Raw genomic sequence first — 20,111 nt, forward strand, 5'->3', positions numbered from 1 at the left:
GTTCTTGTGAACTACTACTCATGAAATATGCATCAATGAGTTTGACTCAAAACTGCATAGTTAAATCCTGATAGCAATATCATAATTTGACTTGTTTTGTAAAAATATCTCCTTGTTATATTATTCTGATTCTACGGTACACATAGGTTTGAGGTTACTTCTTTTTTATGAGGATCCATTTGAATTCTACTTCTTGCACAAAATGTCCTAAAACCAGTCTGTCCTCCATCATGATGAAATATTTCTCATGACTATAAGAGAGATTGTAATTTTGGCACCTTTGAAGGAATTTCTTGAAGTTTATTAGTTCTTCTTAATAATAATATGTAGGTGGTATAATCATCCATATATACTTCCATATTTAATCATGGGAAAATATGAAAATATACTCAAAATAACCCTTTATAATGTTGTAGGGACATTACATATTCTGAATGGTAGGACTATGTAGGAATAGGTACTCAATGAGCATGTGAAGGTTGTTTTATTATGGTATTTAGGAGATATTTTAAATTGATTGTAGCCATTGAACCCATATAGAAATGAAAATTATTTCTTCCCTGACAATGAATCTAATTCTTTATCAATGAAGGGGAGAGAGAAATGATCCTTCCTAGTGGCTGAATTTAATTATTTGTAGTCAACACATACTCACCATTTAACTCCTTTCATGGGTACTATTACTACTAGGGACACCCATGGAATATATCATATTGGATATATAAATTATACATCCAACAATTTTCTTGATTTATTTTCTACTATATCTTTGATAGTTGAATTCATCCTTCATTGGTGTTGTCTTATTGGTTTGTACCCATCATTGATGTATATTCTATGCACACAAAGAATTGGATATATTCCATTTATGTCATGATAATCTGAATCATAGGTTATTGTGTGAGATTTCAACATCCTCAATAGTTCAGATTGTTGGAATATTGTCAACTGATTATTGACAGTAAAAGTTTTGTTAGATGATAATTATATTGGTGTTGCAAACGTCGTGCCAAAATAAACATACAATATTTATAGATTAAGGTTAGAATTGTGTGGGAGTAATTGATGGAATTAATTTGATGTAGATTCTAAGGTTGATGTAGGTAAATATTATGCATTGGGAAATTCAAACATGTTAGACATTGGTCTTATTATGAATCCATTCCATAAGAGTTATGTATAATGCTAGCCAAAATTTAATCCTCATTATTAATGCTCACCATTTGGCTTCATTCAATATTCATGAGTGTCTAGAGAAAGTAATGGTCTTCATCTTCCAAATTCAGCCAAAGAGGTCTAGTTGAAGTCTCAAAAGTTTTCATATGACACTCATGCACGAGAATCTAGGCTCACAAGCAATCTTGTATGAACAAAAAATAATATTTTATTTTGATATCCAATTTTATTTTTTTTGTGTAGCTTGGATCTTCAAGAGCATCTTGGGAATTTTTGAAAGGATAAAATCTTTAGTCATCAAGGGACGGCTTCCATGTCAAAAATCAAAGGAAACTAAGTTGTTTAATGTGACTATATTTCACAATTTCAAGGTTTGGAAGGAGTCCATTGGCATGGTAGAGGAAACTTGTATAGGAAAATAAATTAAAATTAATTGATTTGGATGCTTAGGGAATTTTTCTGTAAGGCAAGCGGCCATTGACATTCCATTAGATTGTTTTATTCTTTCATTTCAGGTGCCTAAAGTGGAGGGAAAAGCTAGTGACTTTTTAGGAAATAATTATATACTCTTCAATAGTTCTTGTTTCTATTAAATTTTTGAAGTAACTTACAAAATAAATTTGTTTGATATAGTTCAGGAAGATTGGGTGCCATATTTGGAAGCATTTGATGAATAATTTCAAACATGTACATAGGAAGTTCAAAAGATAATTGGAGGGAAATGAAAGGGTAGATTCATGTGCCTATTTGTCATGCCTCACAAGGGTTAGAATCTCTAAAAATTGTAACATAAAATGGTTTTATTAATCATCAATAAATAGAAGCAAGGTTAGGGAAAGGACTTGCAAGTTGCTCCAGAGAATTGCATAGGGAAGAGTGTAGGCAATTATCTTATGAAGAGGAGAAAGATAGAAGGAATAAAGAAGAGTTTTAAAAGTGTGTTGGAGGTATTCAAGGAAGCTACAAGAATTATAGGATGAAGAAAATTATCAGGATTCAAATGAGGAGTGATGCCAAGAATATGTGAAGGCTTAAATATTTGAAGACTTTTAGGCATCAAAGGAGGGTATAAAGTATAATGTAGTCAAATTCCTTGCTAAGGAAGCACTATTGGTAGGATATTGTGTTGTTTAAGGAATCATAGTATTAAAGGGGGGAATACATCCCACTTCATCATGAATGAAATTATAAGGATTATGATCAACCTTTATTGTGTAAATTTTATTATTATATATGAATTTGATCATACAATGAAGGGTAGAAGGAACTTCTTCCATAGCATGAATACACGCTCTATCTAGAATAAGGTTATAATGAACATGGTTGGGCATGACATGAATAGGAGTACCTAAAAGTTACAAGTGCTACTTTGATAGGTAATATGACTATACCAAGTGACTCTCTAGGAACATTATCAAAGCCACAAACACAAAGAGGATCATGTTGGATAGAAGAATAATCCCAATTTATCTTATCTATTAAGTCAACACAAAAAATGTTAAGTGCTAACCAATTATAAATTAAAGTACCTCTTATCTTTTGTTCATAAATGCATGGAGTAATCATAAGGGGATCATCTGTATTTTTAACATCTATAGAAGGAAATTTATCAATGAGAATGTAATATCATTTGGTTTAGAAGGTTAAGAAACCACCCTTTATAAGGCTTCTTGAATCAACTAATGATCTGAAAGTGAAGTATGAATAAAATCCCAATGGGAAATCTTAGCTAAGATATTGTGGAGATTCTAAACAAGATTAGGTTCCTTATCAACATGTTTCTTAGGATGAGGAGGGGAAGGAAGGGAAGTGAGAACAACATTGGTATCTTTCTTTTTGGCACAAGCATTAAATGTGTGATTTATTTCAAAACCTTATTTTTGTTCTAGTTGCCTAGCCATATCACCTCTTTCACATATGCATTTTATAACTTTTAGGATATTGGGGGGTTTTTTTGGGATTAGAATTCTCATAACTAAAAACAAGAATGACATTGACTTGATGAGGTTGTTTAATCTCCAAGGATACATCTTTAGGAGGGAGAGAATCAAGGAAATTGGTAATGATTTCATTTTCTTTCTCCAAGGTATCTTTATGGGTAACACAAGCATAAGGAGAATGACAAACATAATTCATTAATGATTCATCTATAATGAGAAATTCATTAACGTGAAAAGAATGTATGGTATCTATAATGTGGTGAAAATTAGGGTTAAGTTTAAATTAAGATTTATAAAACCACTAAATGAACTAATTAACCATTACATTTGGAAGGAGAATTAATTTAATAGATCTAGCCTCAAAAGAGTGAGATTTAGATCAGATTCAACCTCTTTGGGAGAGGGATTTCTCTTATGATCCCTTCTACAATGGATCTTTTCGAGGAGATATGACTTCGCTCTTCTGATATGACTAATTCTAAACTCTTCTTAAATCCAAAATTGACTTGAATTGATTATTGATGATTAGGGAAAATAAATAAATTATTGAAGCAATTTGACATAAACAGTAAGCTATAGATATCCTATTGAGACAAAAAAATGGACCTAGGTAAAAGAAGATGTGTAAGACCCATTCCTAGAAATTCAATGTAATTTTTCAAGACCAGGTAGCATAGATTCTCCCCGGTCCTTTGATTTTGTCATCATAAAAAACTGAACCTCTTCCTCTCTATAAACTCTATTTATCCTCTTGAGTACAACTCTGCACATGTTTCCTGCACACAAAATTAAAGGGAAATATGTTGGGAATAGGGGTTTTCCTTAGGTCAAAGCCCAATTTTGGAATTAACCATGAAATTGAATTGATAAGTGTTATGAAAGACTCTAATGAAATATTTTCCTCTTTTGAGGCAAATAATAGAAATTCTTAAAACAATAATGTATACCTTAACAATGTTTTGTTTGTCTTCACAAAGGAATTAGGGTTTAATTTATGTTATCCTCATGAAACATAGATCATGGATGTCTTCTTCAATGCTTGAATTTGACTTCACTTTTGATTGAATGCTTGATGAATGAATGATAGCTTGACCACTTGAATTTTCTAGAGTGTAGATCTTGATTTCAATTTGTTAGGGGTTAAAACAAGAGGGGTAAACCTCCTTTTATAATTGACCATCGAAAATCAAATTGAATTTTCACAAGAAGCTGACATAGGAACCAAATTCTTCTCCATCAATGATGATTGTTAGGAGGGTGAAATCTGGGGCCCAATTAAGAGGCCTAGGGCGTGGTATGTCTCGGTCTTGGAAATTAGGAGTCCAAATTTGGGGATGAACTAGGAAATTGATAAAAATGATGAATAGGTAAGTGGTGTGAGAAGATTCGACATTGCAATTAGGCCTGGGAAGATAGAACACCAAAGTGAGGCCTATACAAGGACAAGTTTATAGGTGAGTATAATTTAGGATGCTATAGTATCATTAGGAGAGGTAGTGGAACTATCATCCACTTGCACCCAATAATCCTAATGGGGGAGATACATTTTAGAACAAATATAAACATCATTATTCAAAGATTCATCCTTAGAAGGGAGAGTTTTGAAAGAAGTATTCATAACCTCTTCGTGCACCAATGTGCTCTCATTGGTAGGACCAATTTGGGAGAGGATAAATTAATGTCCATCAACACTTTTTCTCTAGGATAGGTTCCACGTATGGAAGGTTTTTATGATATCATCCTCTTCCTCTAAGGTACTCTAATGGGATAGTCACATTTTAGGAGAAATATCAACATCATTCTTCCAAACTTTATCCTTATCTGGGAGAGTTTTAAAAGAATTGTTAATGGTATCCTTCTGCACTAAAATGTACTCATGAGTAGTAAGATCTTTAGGAGAGGGAAAAAGTGAAACAAGAGAAGCTAATCCATTATCACATCCATAAAATACATGCATCATGAAACTAACTAAATCAAAACAAAAAGACAACAATTTGTTTTTTCAAATGATAACATATGCAAAATGCATGATAACAAGAGATAAACATGTGTAATTTCTATAATTTTTCACTTGTAAAAGTGCATAAAAAATGATTGAATGCATCTAAATCTTAACATAACATGTCATAAAAATCAAATCTGAAAATGTATTTGAAAAATTATGCAACCCACAAGTCAATTTTAGAGTTATCAATTAGGGTTTTTATGAATTAACCTCTAATTTTATGTCATTTAATTGAAAATATGATCTATAGATACAAATATGAATATTAGAGTCCATACAAATCATATCTAAGACAAGGAATACACAATAAGCATGTAAGAAGTTGGGTTTACCAAAATGTAATAGTGTAACTTAGATATTTAGGGTTTCACCAATTAAGATAATAAACCACTAACCAGCGAAATTAACCATACATTGGAAGATGGGTGAATCCAATGATATAGCCACAATCCAAATAAGGAAAATGATTAGATTCATTAGTTTTTAAGTTGCCCTCTTTCTAAGTTGAAATGGATTTGCAATTGTAAAATTAGGGTAAAATAGGTGATAATTGAAGTAAATTAATGAATATGAAATGCTACAGATGTCCCATGGAGTCACAAAATGGGATCTGAGTAAAATAATAGATTCAGAATATAATCTCAGAAGTTTGGCCTAATTTTTCAGGACTAGGTATTATAGATCCACCCTGGTCCTTTGAATTTTCCTCTGTCAAAAGTTAAACATGTTCATCACTGTCAACTTTTCCAGAATTTATGAGTACATATCTTACACCTATTTACTACACATAGAAAGAAAAGGAAAGATGTTATGGATAGGGATTTACCTAGGTCAAGACCCAATTTAGGAATTAACCTCGAATGAAATAATGCAAATACTAAAATAATTGTTACGAAGATATACCTTAGATATACAATTTAGTTGATGGCAATGCAATGCTTTTTGAATGTAATGATAAATGTTGAATGTACTGGTATGACAAAGACATGAACATGAAAAAAGCTAATCACTTACACATTTTTGCATGAAGATCGATGTAATTTTTCTCCATAATGCTTGAAGGATGATTATGCATCGTTATATGTCTAAAAATATTGGATGATGAATGCTTCACGGATGCATGAAAATTATATATAGGTTGTTGTTCGAGCCCTAGATCTAAAATGAATTGATAAGATGTTTATATAGGGTTCTCGACCTAAATTATTGATTAGGCTTACCTCTAATGCTCATGTGTAGCCATGGGGACTAGAAGACATAAAGGAGATATAGGGCCTACCCCATTTCAAATTAAGGACTTCTTAAGGTTGACCAAGGCATTTTGGGGCGCCTTGGTCTAGACTAGGGTGCTCCATGCCCTAGTCCTCTAGCAAATAGGACTAATACAAATAGAAATGATAGAGGGACCTTGAAGATGGGGCCTACCAAGTGTTTTTAATGACATCGAAGCTGGAGAATAGGGTTAAATCAGACCTAGAGAGGGGATGGAGATAGGACACACTAAATTAGGAGCACCAACATGAGGTGTAAATTTAATTGGCTACAATTTATGACACTACACATATTAATCTGTGAGGTTTTACTTTTAATTTGTGGCCTAGTCATTAAGACATTGCATCAAGCTCTTTAAAAGGTTGACCATTATGAGGACCTATCATCTTTTGCGAGCCCTTGTTGAGTCTACCAACTACGAATCACATTAGTCTTGTTGGAGATTGTATTCACAACAACTTTAGGGTCCCTGATGTTGGAATTATCATTATATCACCATGCCCTATCTAAGCCCAACCAATATTATTTGTGAAATAGGTTTTTTGCTTGGTTTTTAGTCTCATAGACTATTTTTTATTATATTGGGAGTTTTTATAGATATGGGCTAGCTCTATCTTTGTGTATTTGGATTTATTTTATAATCACTCAACTTTATGAGCTTTAATTATTATCATATTTATATAATTTTTCTCTCTTCCTAGTAGACCTCATCAAAATCTTGTTTGGAAATACAACAGCACTCAAGTCTTCAGAGTTATTTTTATGCACTTCGGAGTCACTAGTTCCTTCTAAGTGCCCTCATACATTTCACAGTATTCATGACTTATATGGTGATCTTAATTATTAGTCATTCCTGGATGATCCTATTTGTGATAATAATGTGCCTCCTCATTTTTTAGAGAAGATAACCCATATTTATGAACCTTTGGAGGTTTTTGAGACTTATGATGAGGTTGCAATTGATTTAGAGCTTCTTGATTCTTTGTTAGATGTATTTCATCTAGCTTCACATAAGATGTTCATCATCCTTAATCTATAGGATTATCATTGTCTTCTTGATTGGGATTCCTATTTGACAGACATTGGTTCATTGTTTATGGAGTCTAACATTTTAAATTTGGAGGAGACACTTGAGGGTACTTCTTTATACTATCACATCATCTTTATCTTTGGATCTTTGTCCATATCAATTGCTACATAGTTCCATTTTGTCACTTTCTTCTTTGTTTGGGCATGCACCTGATTGGAGTGTGGCATCGTCATATTTATTGAACAAGGAGACACATGAGTAGCTTTTAGAGATATGATTATACATTTGGATTCTGCTTCCTATCAATTCCTATCTAGAATGGGAAGCATACCTATATCTATACATAGTTTTGTTTCTTCCTAAGTGGAGACAAGTTGTTTGTAAGTAGTGAATCTTTCTTTGTCTTAATATATGTACCATTCTTGTAGGTTATTATTCATTATGGTGGCTACATAGGCTCTAGACTTCCATCCTATAGGGGGGATATTTCTTGTATTTTCATCATATATGTAGTTCTTGGAGCATATTGGGGAGACCTCGATACATCACTCATCTTGTCACTTATCTTTATTTGCATTAGCTCTTTTATGGAGAGGAGTTTTATCCCATGAGGTTTTCTCCTTTTTTTCTTTTTAATAGATTAATTGCATTTACAATATGCATGGGTACCTCCCATGACATAGTTACCAATACCCATATTGCATTCTCATTTTAGTATTGCATTGTAATTTTTCTCCCCAAGTTGAAATTAAGGGGGGTGTTAACTATTTACTCTTTCTTAAGTTCCACTTACCTAGATATAGTTGTTATTATTTAGCATTTCCTATGTTCATTGGTATTTACATTAGGGTGTTTCTACCTACTTTATGTACTCATGCCTTATTAAGATACTTGTCTCTTTGTGTGCTCTCCATTTTTCTTTCTCTTTCCTATATAAGAAAGGCATTTGTATATTGTTAAATATCTCAATGCATCATTTTTTCTTCGTGCATCTATTTTTCTCTTTCTCTCTTTGTGGAAGAAGCATGTGTTCACTTTCCTAACAACTTGAGAGGATTGATCCAACAAAAATTACAAAGATCAAGTTGAAAGTTCATGCTAGTATTTGATAGAAATAAGTGAAAGTAGAAATAAATAAAGGAGTAAAAGAAAAGATAACAAGATGAGATCATCTTCTAGAAAATTTGAAGAGATACTTCATTGTTATTGATTATGTGTTAGAGTTGTTCAATAAGATGTGGGGTTTGAAGGACATAGGTAATTTTGTAAAGAATACACATAAGATTTGTATAGGGTATTGATTAGAAGAGGTCACTCTAAGATAAACAAGCAGAAATTAGCCCATTACATAAAGTAATAAAGCCAAGTATTCAAGAGGAGGTGAATTTTTCTAGAGTGACTACTATTGAGGATGCTTATTAGTTTTTCCTATAGGTAAAAGAGAAGATAAATAGAAGATATGAAAAAAAGTAGAGATGAAGAGGTCATGATGGAAAGACTAGAAAAGTATCATATGGAGGACAAAAAATGATGAAGATAACAACAATCAGAAATAGAAAGGAGATAATTTGTACTATCCTTGTGAGAAAAATAATAGTGACCTAAGAAGTAAAGGAAGGTCTAGATGAGGACGTAGAAGAGTAGGCTTTTATGGAACCTATTTCCAGAGTGGGGAAGAAGGAAATAAATCATACAAGTGTCCACATCATCAAGGAAGGACTAATAGAAGACTTGAAGGTAATGCATGAGTTGTACATGTAGATGAAGATGTTTAATTTGAACATTGATATTAACATGTAGAAAGAAGAGAAGTTCTCATTATAAAAAAATTCTTACTAAATAAGGATAAAGATCCATTTCAAAGAAATTTTTTATTTCACATAAGGTGCAAATGTGAAAATAGAGTTTGTAATGTTATCATTGGTAGTGGTATCACTAATAATATTGTTTTAGATGAAGATGTTTAATAAATTAAATTTGGAGAGTATGAGATATTCACATCCATATCAAATTGAATGGTTGCAAATAATCATAGATCTTTGGTCAATGAGAATTGTTTAGTGAAGTTTTAGATTGAGAATTAGCATGATGAGGTACTATGTGACATCATGCCTATGGGTTCTTCTCGTGTTTTATTGGGGATGATGTGACAATTTGATCAATTTGCAGTACATGATGGACATGCCACCTCTTATTTATTTACAAAATGATGAATTTTGCCACTAATTGAAGCCTCTAAAGGAAGTGGAAGAAAAGGTTTTAGAAGTGAAAGAATTTGTTTATTCATTCTTAGAATTTTTTTGGATGCAATGAAGCACAAGAATATGTGTTGTGTATTGATTCCTAGAGTTCATAAAGAATAAGATCAAGATATACCAATAGAAGTATCAGATCTATCAAAGAATTTTTATGACATTGTATTAGATAATTTACTAGATGGCTTTCCATCCATGATGAAGATTAGTCATTAGATGAATTTGAAACTAAAAGTTGGTTTCCTAAATAAGGAATCCCATTAAATGACTCTTACGAAGAATGATTAATTGAATAGATAAGTCTAAGAGATACTAAAGAAGGGATTGATTCAAGAGAGTTTGTTTCCATGTGTAGCATCTATAGTACTAGCAAAAAATAAAGATGGACAATGGAGAATGTGTATAGACTCTTGAGAAATTCACAAGATTACAATCAAATACAAATTTTGATTTCTAAGGATGGATGACCTTATGGATTGTTTGAGTAGATCCCAATACTTTATGAAGATTAAACTGAAGAGGTGGGTACAATTAGACCTATACATGAGAAAGGGATGAGTAGAAGACAACCTTCAAGACTAAAGAGAGCTTGTACAATTGGTTAGTCATACCCTTTGGGCCAACCAATTCAATGAGTATATTTATGTGACTTGTGAATGAGGTATTGATAAAATTTTGGAAAAATTAGATAAAATTTTTATTTTCAATTAGACACCAGAGGAACACATTATTCATTTTTAAAATAATTTTTGAGAGGATGAGGGAAGAGATTGTTTTGATTAATATAAACAAATGCAATTTCGTGACGGATTTGGCGTATCTAGGGTTTGCTATTTTAGTTGAGTGTCTTAAGAGGGCTATCATAAAATGGCATACACCAAGGAGTATTATAGGGGTAAGATCATTTCATGGTATAGAGAAATTTTGTAAAAAGCTTATTATGAATTTTAGTAGTATTTGTGTATCCCTAATAGAGACAATCATAGGCGATAGGAAGGATTTTATGTGGACTATAGGAGGAGACAAGGGTTTTGATATGTTGAAGGAGGAGCAGACCATTTTTGAATTTTCAAATTATAGTAGGGTATTTTAGGTAGATTGTGTTACTAGTGGTAGTCCTATAGGACCTATTTTGAGTTAGGAAGGTAATCTACTTGCCTATTTTATCAAGAAGCTTAATGATTCCAAGAAAATATATTATGTATAATATTTGGAGTTTTATGATATAATTTATTTAAAAATAGAGACATCATTTGTTTCCAAAGGAGTTTATTTTAAATATTGATCATCAGGATTTCTAGTATCTTAATAGTCAAGAAAAGTTAAATCAAAGGCACTTATAATAAAAAAAAAAAATTGGAGAGATAATTTTGTTTCAAAGCACAAGAGTGGAAGGTCGAACAACATTGTAGATGTCTTAAGTGGAAGGAAAAATTTGTTGAGAGAGATGAAGATAAAGGTTTTAGGTTTTGATGAGTTCAAGAGTTAATATCTTGAAGATCAAGTGTTTATAAAGGATTGGAGAGATTTCTTGGAGCCTATTACTCTAGATAGTATGAAGTGGCTGGATTACTTAATCCAAGATGTGATTTTTTTAAGAGGAATCCAATTGTGCATTTTCAGGAATTTCATGAGAGAGAACCTAATCAATCAAAAGAAAATTTTCAAGGGTTGGTTGGATACATTGGTCAAGATAATACCAATTCTCTTGTTAGTGAGAATTATTATTGGCCATAGTCACAAAAATATGTGAAGAAGTTTATGTACAATTGTAGAGTATGGTGGTGTTAGGGTTTAGACAGTTCTAGATCAAACACAAATTAACAATTATATGTAGATACAAACACAAAAGATGAAGAAAAATGCATAACACAGATAACACAAAGATTTAACGTGGTTCACCCAAGATGGGTTACATCCACAGAACATAGTTGTCCAATCTTTTCTTATTATCTAGTAAATCAGTACAACACACCAACAATGCCCTTACATTCCATCTACTTATAATAAGCGATTTTTAGGGCAACACTCAAAACCGGTAATTTTTAGGGTTTTCTTACAAAGTCTTTTTTTTCAACAAAAAACACAATTTTTTTTTTCCTCAGGGGTTGTGCACCTGAACCCTCGCTTATTCGGTGACTACACCACTGAACCCCTACTCTTAGGGCCTGGCCCGGCCTGGCCCCAAACCCTGGCGAGGATACATGATGAGTGTAGATTACTTTCCTGATCAGTCACCACATATCAACAATCTCCCACTTGGAGATTGATCACGCTCCACACCAAACAATTTCTCACTTGGAGACTGATCTTGGACGACACTACTAAATTTGCAGCTCCCACTAGACAAAACTCCTGGACTTGGTTGTTCCTTAATTCCACAGTTTTCAGTCAAGAAGGCCAAGAGAAATTGAGGAAATTAGCTTCTCTCATGGGACTACCTTTGTGAACGTATCTGCAGGATTATCAATTGTATGATTCTTCTCAAGCTCTAACTGGCCACCCTCCAAAACAGGTTGTATGAAGTGGTAACCTTGTTCAACCATGAAACTATCAAATTTAAAATACCATTGTCGGGGTGCTTGCTTCAGGCCATACAAACTCTTCTTCAACCTGCACACTAATTCCTCCTTACCTTTGACCTCATATCCCTGTGGTTGGTGCATGTAGATTTCCTCTTCCAAATCCCCATGGAGAAAAGTTGTTTTAACATAGATAGTTGTTCAAGGTGCAAGTCTTCTATAGCCACAAGACTTAGAACAGTTCTAGTTGAAGTCATTTTTACAACTGCAGAAAATATTTCATCAAAATCTATACCCTTTTTCTATGCAAATTTTTAACCACGAGTCTGGCCTTATATCTTTTTTGTCCTCCATTCTCCTCCTTTAGCCTATAAACCCATTTATTTGGCAAGGCTCTTTTTCCTATAGGTAATGCGACTAAGACCCATGTCTGATTCTTCATTAAGGAATCCATTTCCTCTTTCATGCCTAGCTCCCACTATTGTTTGGCGTCCACCTACATTGATTCTTCATATCCTTTTGGTTCACTAGAATCAGTTAATAAAATAGAATACAAAGAAGGAGAAAATCTTTCAGGAGGTCTACTTAACCTCGTAGAACATCTAACACTTGGAAGAGTTTGTGGGATATTTTGTTATTGCTAAGCATCAAGTACCAATGGCATTTTATTTTCAAGAATCTCATCCAGCAACACATATTCCTTTTTGACCTGTTCATGCTTCTTTTCCTGCATTTTTTCTTTATATGTGACCTTCTCATTGAATATAACATCTCTACTTCTAATTATTTTTTGATTTTCAAAATACCATAACTGATAACCGAAGTCATCCATTCCACATCCAATGAAGGTGTATTTTTGAGATTTAGCATCAAGCTTGCTTCTATTCTCTTTATCAACATGGACAAAGCTTCACAACCAAAGGTTTTCAGAAAAGAATAATTTACCTTTTTACCAATCCATGCCTCCTCTATAATTTCACCATCCAAAGGCTTTGAAGGCCCTCTATTTATCAAATAATTAATAGTATATACAACATCTACCCATAAATGTAGGGGTAGTCTAGCATGCAATCTCATGCTTCTAGCAGGCTCCATGATTTTCCTATTCATTCTCTCAGACACACCATTTTCTTGTGGGGTTCCTAGAACCATCTTTTTCCTTCAGATTCCATTGAAAGAACAATAATCTTTAAATTATTTTCTACAATACTCACCTCCATTATCAGATTTGAGACACTTCAACCTTTTTCCTGTCTCATTCTCAACCAAAGATTTCCATTTCTTAAACGTTTCAAAAACATCTGATTTCTATTTTAGGAAATATACCCATGTTTTTCGAGTTGCATCATCTATAAAAATAACACAATAACAAGAGCCACCGAGAGATGATACCTAAATCGGTCCATATACGTCTGAATGCACAAGCTCTAATTTCTCACTCTTCTTCTCTTTTCCAACCTTGAGAAATCTGACTCTTTTTTGTTTATCATAAACACAATTTTCATAGAATTCTAAATCAATTTGCTTCAATCCTGGCAACAAATTTTAAGAGTGAAGGATTTTCATCCCTTTCTCACTCATGTGCTCGAGTCTATGGTGCCAAAGTTTTGAATTTGTCCTTGCAACATCTATTGGAGCTATCCCTGCAACAACTTTCTGTATAGAAGCTAACGTAGAATAAGTATTACTAGTACACAAATACAATGTGCCTACCTTTGCACCTTTAGTGACCTTCCAGACATTGTCTGTGAACGTAACTATGCAGCCTTCACTGCCCAGTTGACCTGTAGAAATTAAATTTCTTCTTAAATTAGGAACATATCTGACCTCCTGCAACAACCAGACATTTCCATTTTGCAATTTTATTTTTATCCTGCCTTTTCCAACAATCTGACAGGGCTCATCATCACCCAGATGTACCTGTCCAAAATCACCTTGAACATAATCTAGAAAATATTTTCTATGGGGTGTAGCATGAAATAAAGCCCCTGAATCTATTACCCAAGAATCATTAACATTATCTAAATATATGATGAAGGCATCTTGTAAAGTATTACTTGCAACATTAGCTTCCTTACTGTCATCTTCATTTCCATCTCCTTGTTTCTTTTTTTGAGACCAGCAATCTTTCTTTAAATTTCCTAGCTTTCTGTAGTACTAGCCATCCTAGCTTCCTCTAGATTGAGAGAAACCTTTCTTTGACTTCCCTCATGACTTCTCATACCCAGGGCCTTTTCCTCTTTCCTTTGATCTTCCCCTATTATCAATATTCAAAACAGTTCCTGATGATGTTGAAGTCTCACCTATGTTTTTCTGTCATATTTCCTCGCTTAGGATAACACCAACAACATGATCAAATTTCAGAGTATTTGAACCAGAGACAGAGTTACTTACAGCCATAACCAAGCTATTCCATCTTTTTGGCAAAGAATATAAAATTAAGAGACCCCTAACTTCTTCATCAAAGTTAACTTTTACAGAAGTCAATTGGCTGGTACTTGTATTAATTTTTTTTAAATGATTTGCTACAGATCCTCCCTCACTTATTTTCATATTAAACAAACTATTCATAAGAAATACCTTATTCGAAGTTGTTTATATAGTTTAGCCAGTGTCGCCATGAGCTCTGAAGTTGTTTTTGCTTGTGATATATTGAATGCTATAAATGGCGCAAGGCACAATCAGATGGTTCCTAGTGCCTTTCTATCCAGAATATCCCATTCTTCAACTAGCATCGTGGTCAGTTTCTTTGACTTTCCTTCCAGTGGTCACCACAGATCCTTTTGATATAGGTAATCCTCCATCTGCATTTTCCATAACTAATAATTTTGGCCATTGAACTTCTCGACCTTGAGTTTGGTTTCATCCATTGCTTCCACTCAAAACTGAAAAGTCCCTGCCAATTTACAGAAATACAATGCTCTAATACCAATTGTTAGGGTTAAGACAGATCTGGAGCAACATAAATTAACAATTATTTGCAGATATAAACACAAAAGATGAAGAAGAATGCATAACACAGATAACACAGAGATTTAACGTGGTTCACCAAAGATGGGCTACATCCACAGTACACAGTCATCCAATCTTTTCTTATTATCCAGTAAATCAGTACAACATACCAACAATGCCTTCACATTCCAACTGCTTATAATAAGCGATTTTTAGGGAAACACTCAAAGTTAGTTATTTTTAGGGGTTTCTTACAATGTCATTATTTTATTTTTCAGCAAAAAGCACCAAAAAAAATTTCCTCAGGGGCTGCACCCTCGAATCCCCGCTAAATCGAGGGCTACGCCCCCAAACCCCGATGAAGATACATGACGAGTGTATAGTACTTTCCCGATCAATCGCCAAATTTAAACAATCTCACACTTGGAGATTGATCAAGCTCCACACCAAACAAGCGGATGGCCAATGAAGTAAGTCAAAACATTGAGCTATATCAATAATTATGTGTACTAGAGATGTCATACAAAGATATCAATATATATTTTGTTCTTATTCTACCATGATCATAAATAGGGAATTAATCAATATTTGTGGTGATTGAGAGATTTTATAAGATATAACATTCCATTCCATGATAGAAGACTTATCATGTTGTTCACATTGTAGAGTTGTTCTTTTTATAGTAGTAGTAAGATTACATGGTCTAGGAAAGTGCATAGTTTCAAAAGAGGTACCAAATTTATTGGGTACATGTAGAGGACCTTATGGAAGAAGTTGAATACAATGAATGTAAGAAGAAATTTGTGTTAGACTACAGACAAGTACACAAAGAAGGTCCAAAAGCTAGTCTCTGCATGCTACGATATTTCCTAGGAATGTTTAGTTAGCTTCTTCAATGGTCCATATGCTCATTTTTTTTTCTCTTTAATGTCATGTTTTTCTTATTTACAATCACTCATTGTTCTCGCTCATGTACTTTGACATGACATGAAAACAGTAATGGTGGAACACCATGATAATACCTAGGTAATGAACTCTGATAGGGACCATGGTGGAACATTATGCGACATAGAACATAGGTAATGATAGTTTAGTTATAAACATCATCTCAAAATTGATGGAAAAACAAAAATGGCAAATAGGAGTTTGGAGAACCTATTGAGATGTTTAGTAGGAGATAAGCACAAGTGATGGGATTTGTTTCTACCACAATTTTTTTTACTAAGATGAATTTTCATACAGACAAAGGAAAATTAAAAGTGAAAGTTTAGAAAATTCAATGTTGGTGATGGTGTTATGGTTCATCTGAAGAAAGAAATGTTCCTTGTGAGAACATATAATAAGTTAAAAATGAAAAATCTTGGACCATGCAAGATTGTAAATAAATGTGATCCAAAAAATGTATATGATGTGGGGTTACCTAGTTGAATCAACATATCATATGTATTGAATAGTGTGGTTTTGATAGAATATCATGGAGTTAGTGAAGAGGGATTAGTAGAAGCATAGTGGAGTATTATGGCATCTACTGCTAAGAAGGAAGGGGTTAAAAAAATCTTGAATAGTTGTCGAAATAGAATTACAAAAAAAAATGAAGAATATCTCATTAAGTGGAAAGGAAGGCTTGTTGAAGAGTCATCTTGATTGTCTAAGGAAGAGGTTTACCATCAGGGATTTTTTCTAGGATTAGAGATGCGACAAGGTCACTTCTCAAATCATCCTAGGTGTCTCATGTAGGAGCATCTAGTGTTATAAGAGAAATCTTGCATCACCAAAAATAATTATATTTTCTTTTTGTTTTATAGGTCTCGTTTATTGTTTTGGAGCCCATATGATAACACTTACAAGGTGTAGGACAAATAGAAGTTTGAAAAGGTCAAAAAAATCAGTTGCTATTTTTAGTAATTTAGCCTATTTTTAATCAAATTTCAAGTCTACTAAGAATTCTAATGACAAGGTCACTATTATAGACACCATTATAGTCATTTTTTATATGACAAAGTAAATTACTATTGACCTCAATAAAATTAAATTTGAACTAATTGTCTCCTTAAATGACATTTCTAATAAAACAAAATTCATTGCACCACTACACCATGACAGAACAGCATTTTTTCTTTATAATTTTCTTTTATCTTTTGTTTTTATGAGATTAGACTGTATTATGTTCTTATTTCGGTTGAACTTTGTATCTGTTTAACAAAGATAAAATAGCCTTCTTGAATGATATCATATTTAATCCAAGACTAACTTCAGTGTCTTAACTAATTATTTGTTCTGTACAGAGGAAAATGTCACTTGACAATAAGTTTGGACTTTTATTTTACAGGTCCGGTGAAGCATGTGTTAGGTTCAGTAGACGCAAAAGAATCAACTCAAGAAAAGTACGAAAATGGTGATACAGCTTTGCACATGGCTGCTAGGGAAAACTGCTTGAATAAAATGAGGCAGCTAATAGAGTTTCAACCGGAACTGTGTTGTTCTGTTAATGACAAAGGAAAAACGCCGCTTTGTATTGCGGTGAAACTAGGGCATCTAGAAGCAGTAAAACAGTTGATAGAGTCAAGGCCAGACGCTGTCACAATACGGAATCATCGTGGAATGAACGTGCTACATTTAGCTGCCCAAGTTGGCCAAGTGGAAGTTGTTGATTATTTGAGAGAAATGGTAGGCCTCTCAGACCTGGTGAACCAGGGTCTTCAAAGTGGAGACACACCTCTGCATATTGCAGCCAGCAACGAAAACTCTTGTGTAAGTTATTCCTATTACATGCTTCTATTGTCCTTGTCAGATCATTATCATAAAATACTAACTTACTAGAAATATGCGTTTTATAGATGGTGCGTTCGCTCCTGCATATACATGGCATAAACAGAGGTGCAGTTAACGAAAAAGGCTTAACAGCCCTCGACATTGCAAGAGAAAACATGAAAGACCACAAAAGCTACCTAGAGTCAGCGAGCCCAATGTTAGCGCTTTTGTTGTTAGTGCTTTTGTTATCTAGTGCTTTGAGCGCATTGCTCATTTACGTGTCCGCATTGCTCATTTACGTTTCCGCACTCGTCGTTTACACTTTGTTATCTAGTGCTTTGGGGTCCGTATTGCTCGTTTGCGTGTCCACATTGCTCGGTAAGGTGTCCGCATTGTCCGCATTGCACATGCCCGCATTGCACATGCCCGCATTGCACGCATTGTTCGTTTTCGTGTACGCATTGTTCGCATTTCTCGTTCCAATGCCCGCACGGTCCGTTCCAATGCCCGCACGGTCCGTTCCAGTGTCCGAATTGTCCGAATTGTCCGCATGGACCGCATTGCTCGTCGTTTACACTTTGTGGATATGCTTTCCTTTCATTTATGGTCATTCATTTATGATCTCGTGGTCATTCATATATGATTATACGAATCGTACGGCGGATACTGCACTGTATTACATATGTGGGAAGATCATGGCCGTTTTTAGATTTGTGGTTCCTCTCCGCTCTTTTACAAACTTTACAGTGCAGCTGATGAGACTCAACAAGCTGAGTGCTATCCTATGGTTGCTGACCGAATAGTGGATAAAACTAGAACATTGTGGTGTTTCACCGGTTGCGCCGGAGAAAAACCAAGTACTCTAATTTGCTACAAGAAAGGCTGAAAAATATTCAAATTTCAAATTTAACTTACAAATTGTGTAATTGTAGTAAAGACAGAAGTGGTAATGAACTAACTAGTATATCTATCCTTAGAGATATATAAGTATGTTGATATTATATTTGTTCTTTATTCTACTTTTATATTTGTATATTTCTATTAAACTCTTCACCAAAGCAAAAAAATCTATTAAGAATAATAATAATAATAATTATATTATTATCATATCTTTATATTATTATTAGGATATTAGATTGACATAATTATGAAGTTAACTGATAGTATGATAGTATGATGAGATAGATAGATTGATTAATAGTTAGACAAAATTGCTTAATAGTTAAACTCAAAGTGAGTGGTAGTTGAGAGGCAAGTAAATAAAATAATTTTTTTATACTTTTCATGCATTTATGTGTTACAAACATGTTGAAAGGAAAATAAATAATATATATATTGCTTTCTATGCATTTAAGTGTCACAAACACATCAAATTTAATTCTTCTTGTACATCCATTATGTGAGTGTAATACGTCTTCGCTTTTGTTTTTTATTTTTTAAATATGTTTTTATTTACATACAAATCATTGATGTAAGTTGAATGCTTATTTTTTATTTGGAAAATATGAATGGAATTGTATAGATTTTCGATTTTTCTTAAAATATGATTTTGTTTGTATTCAACAAAATCATGTAATTTGAATGTTTGGTTATTATTGTGATAATATTCCATGCTATTGCAAACAAATCTCTTTGAAGTCTAAGATTTTGTTAGTAATAGGTTTATAATTATTTTTGTTAGATTTTGAATGGGTGTTTATTGTTTCCTTGCTTAGCTATGGTTTTATTTCAATGTCAAGTGGTTCCAAACTAAATATTTAATCACATCTAAGTTTAAAAGTAATAAGTAGCTATTTTACTGTTATTGGAAAAAAAAATTATAATCAAAATAATAATAATAATTTGGTCATCCTCAATATAATTAATTTTTTAATAATATGTAAATATAAAGTTTAGAAGTATTTTTTATTTTATATATATATATATATATATATAATTGAGGTTAATTGTATTATTTTATTATTAATATTTATAGGTGATTATTGTGATTAGAATTATTCTCTTTTTTAGGAGAGCTAGGAGATTATATAATATTTGAAAAATGGGGATTAGAGAACATTGTCTTCTATGCATTGGTGAGGTACTCATTTGTCATGTTTATGCTTGTTTTTGTTTTGGCCATTTGATGGTCATGCAATAGGTTTGATTAACCATTAAGTTTTCTTTGAATTTTCTTGGTAGTAGTTGATGTTGGACTATTTAAGACAA

The 20,111-nt window shown here is 33.1% G+C and overlaps 1 protein-coding gene across 2 annotated transcripts in view; it reads left to right on the forward strand.

Annotated features, from left to right (window-relative positions):
- LOC131857408 (disease resistance-like protein DSC2) overlaps positions 1-18,904 on the forward strand; it is a 79,166-nt gene extending 60,262 nt beyond the window's left edge. For both annotated transcript variants that reach the window (XM_059209945.1, XM_059209946.1), the window contains 2 exons: positions 17,482-17,903; positions 17,990-18,904. In XM_059209945.1, the coding sequence (XP_059065928.1) occupies positions 17,482-17,903; positions 17,990-18,706 (1,139 nt within the window). In that variant the 3' untranslated portion in view covers positions 18,707-18,904. The remainder of the gene's footprint in view (positions 1-17,481; positions 17,904-17,989) is intronic.
- The last annotated feature ends 1,207 nt before the right edge of the window (positions 18,905-20,111 follow it).

The sequence above is a fragment of the Cryptomeria japonica genome, chromosome 8, assembly GCF_030272615.1.
Source record: "Cryptomeria japonica chromosome 8, Sugi_1.0, whole genome shotgun sequence".
Lineage (NCBI taxonomy): Eukaryota > Viridiplantae > Streptophyta > Pinopsida > Cupressales > Cupressaceae > Cryptomeria > Cryptomeria japonica.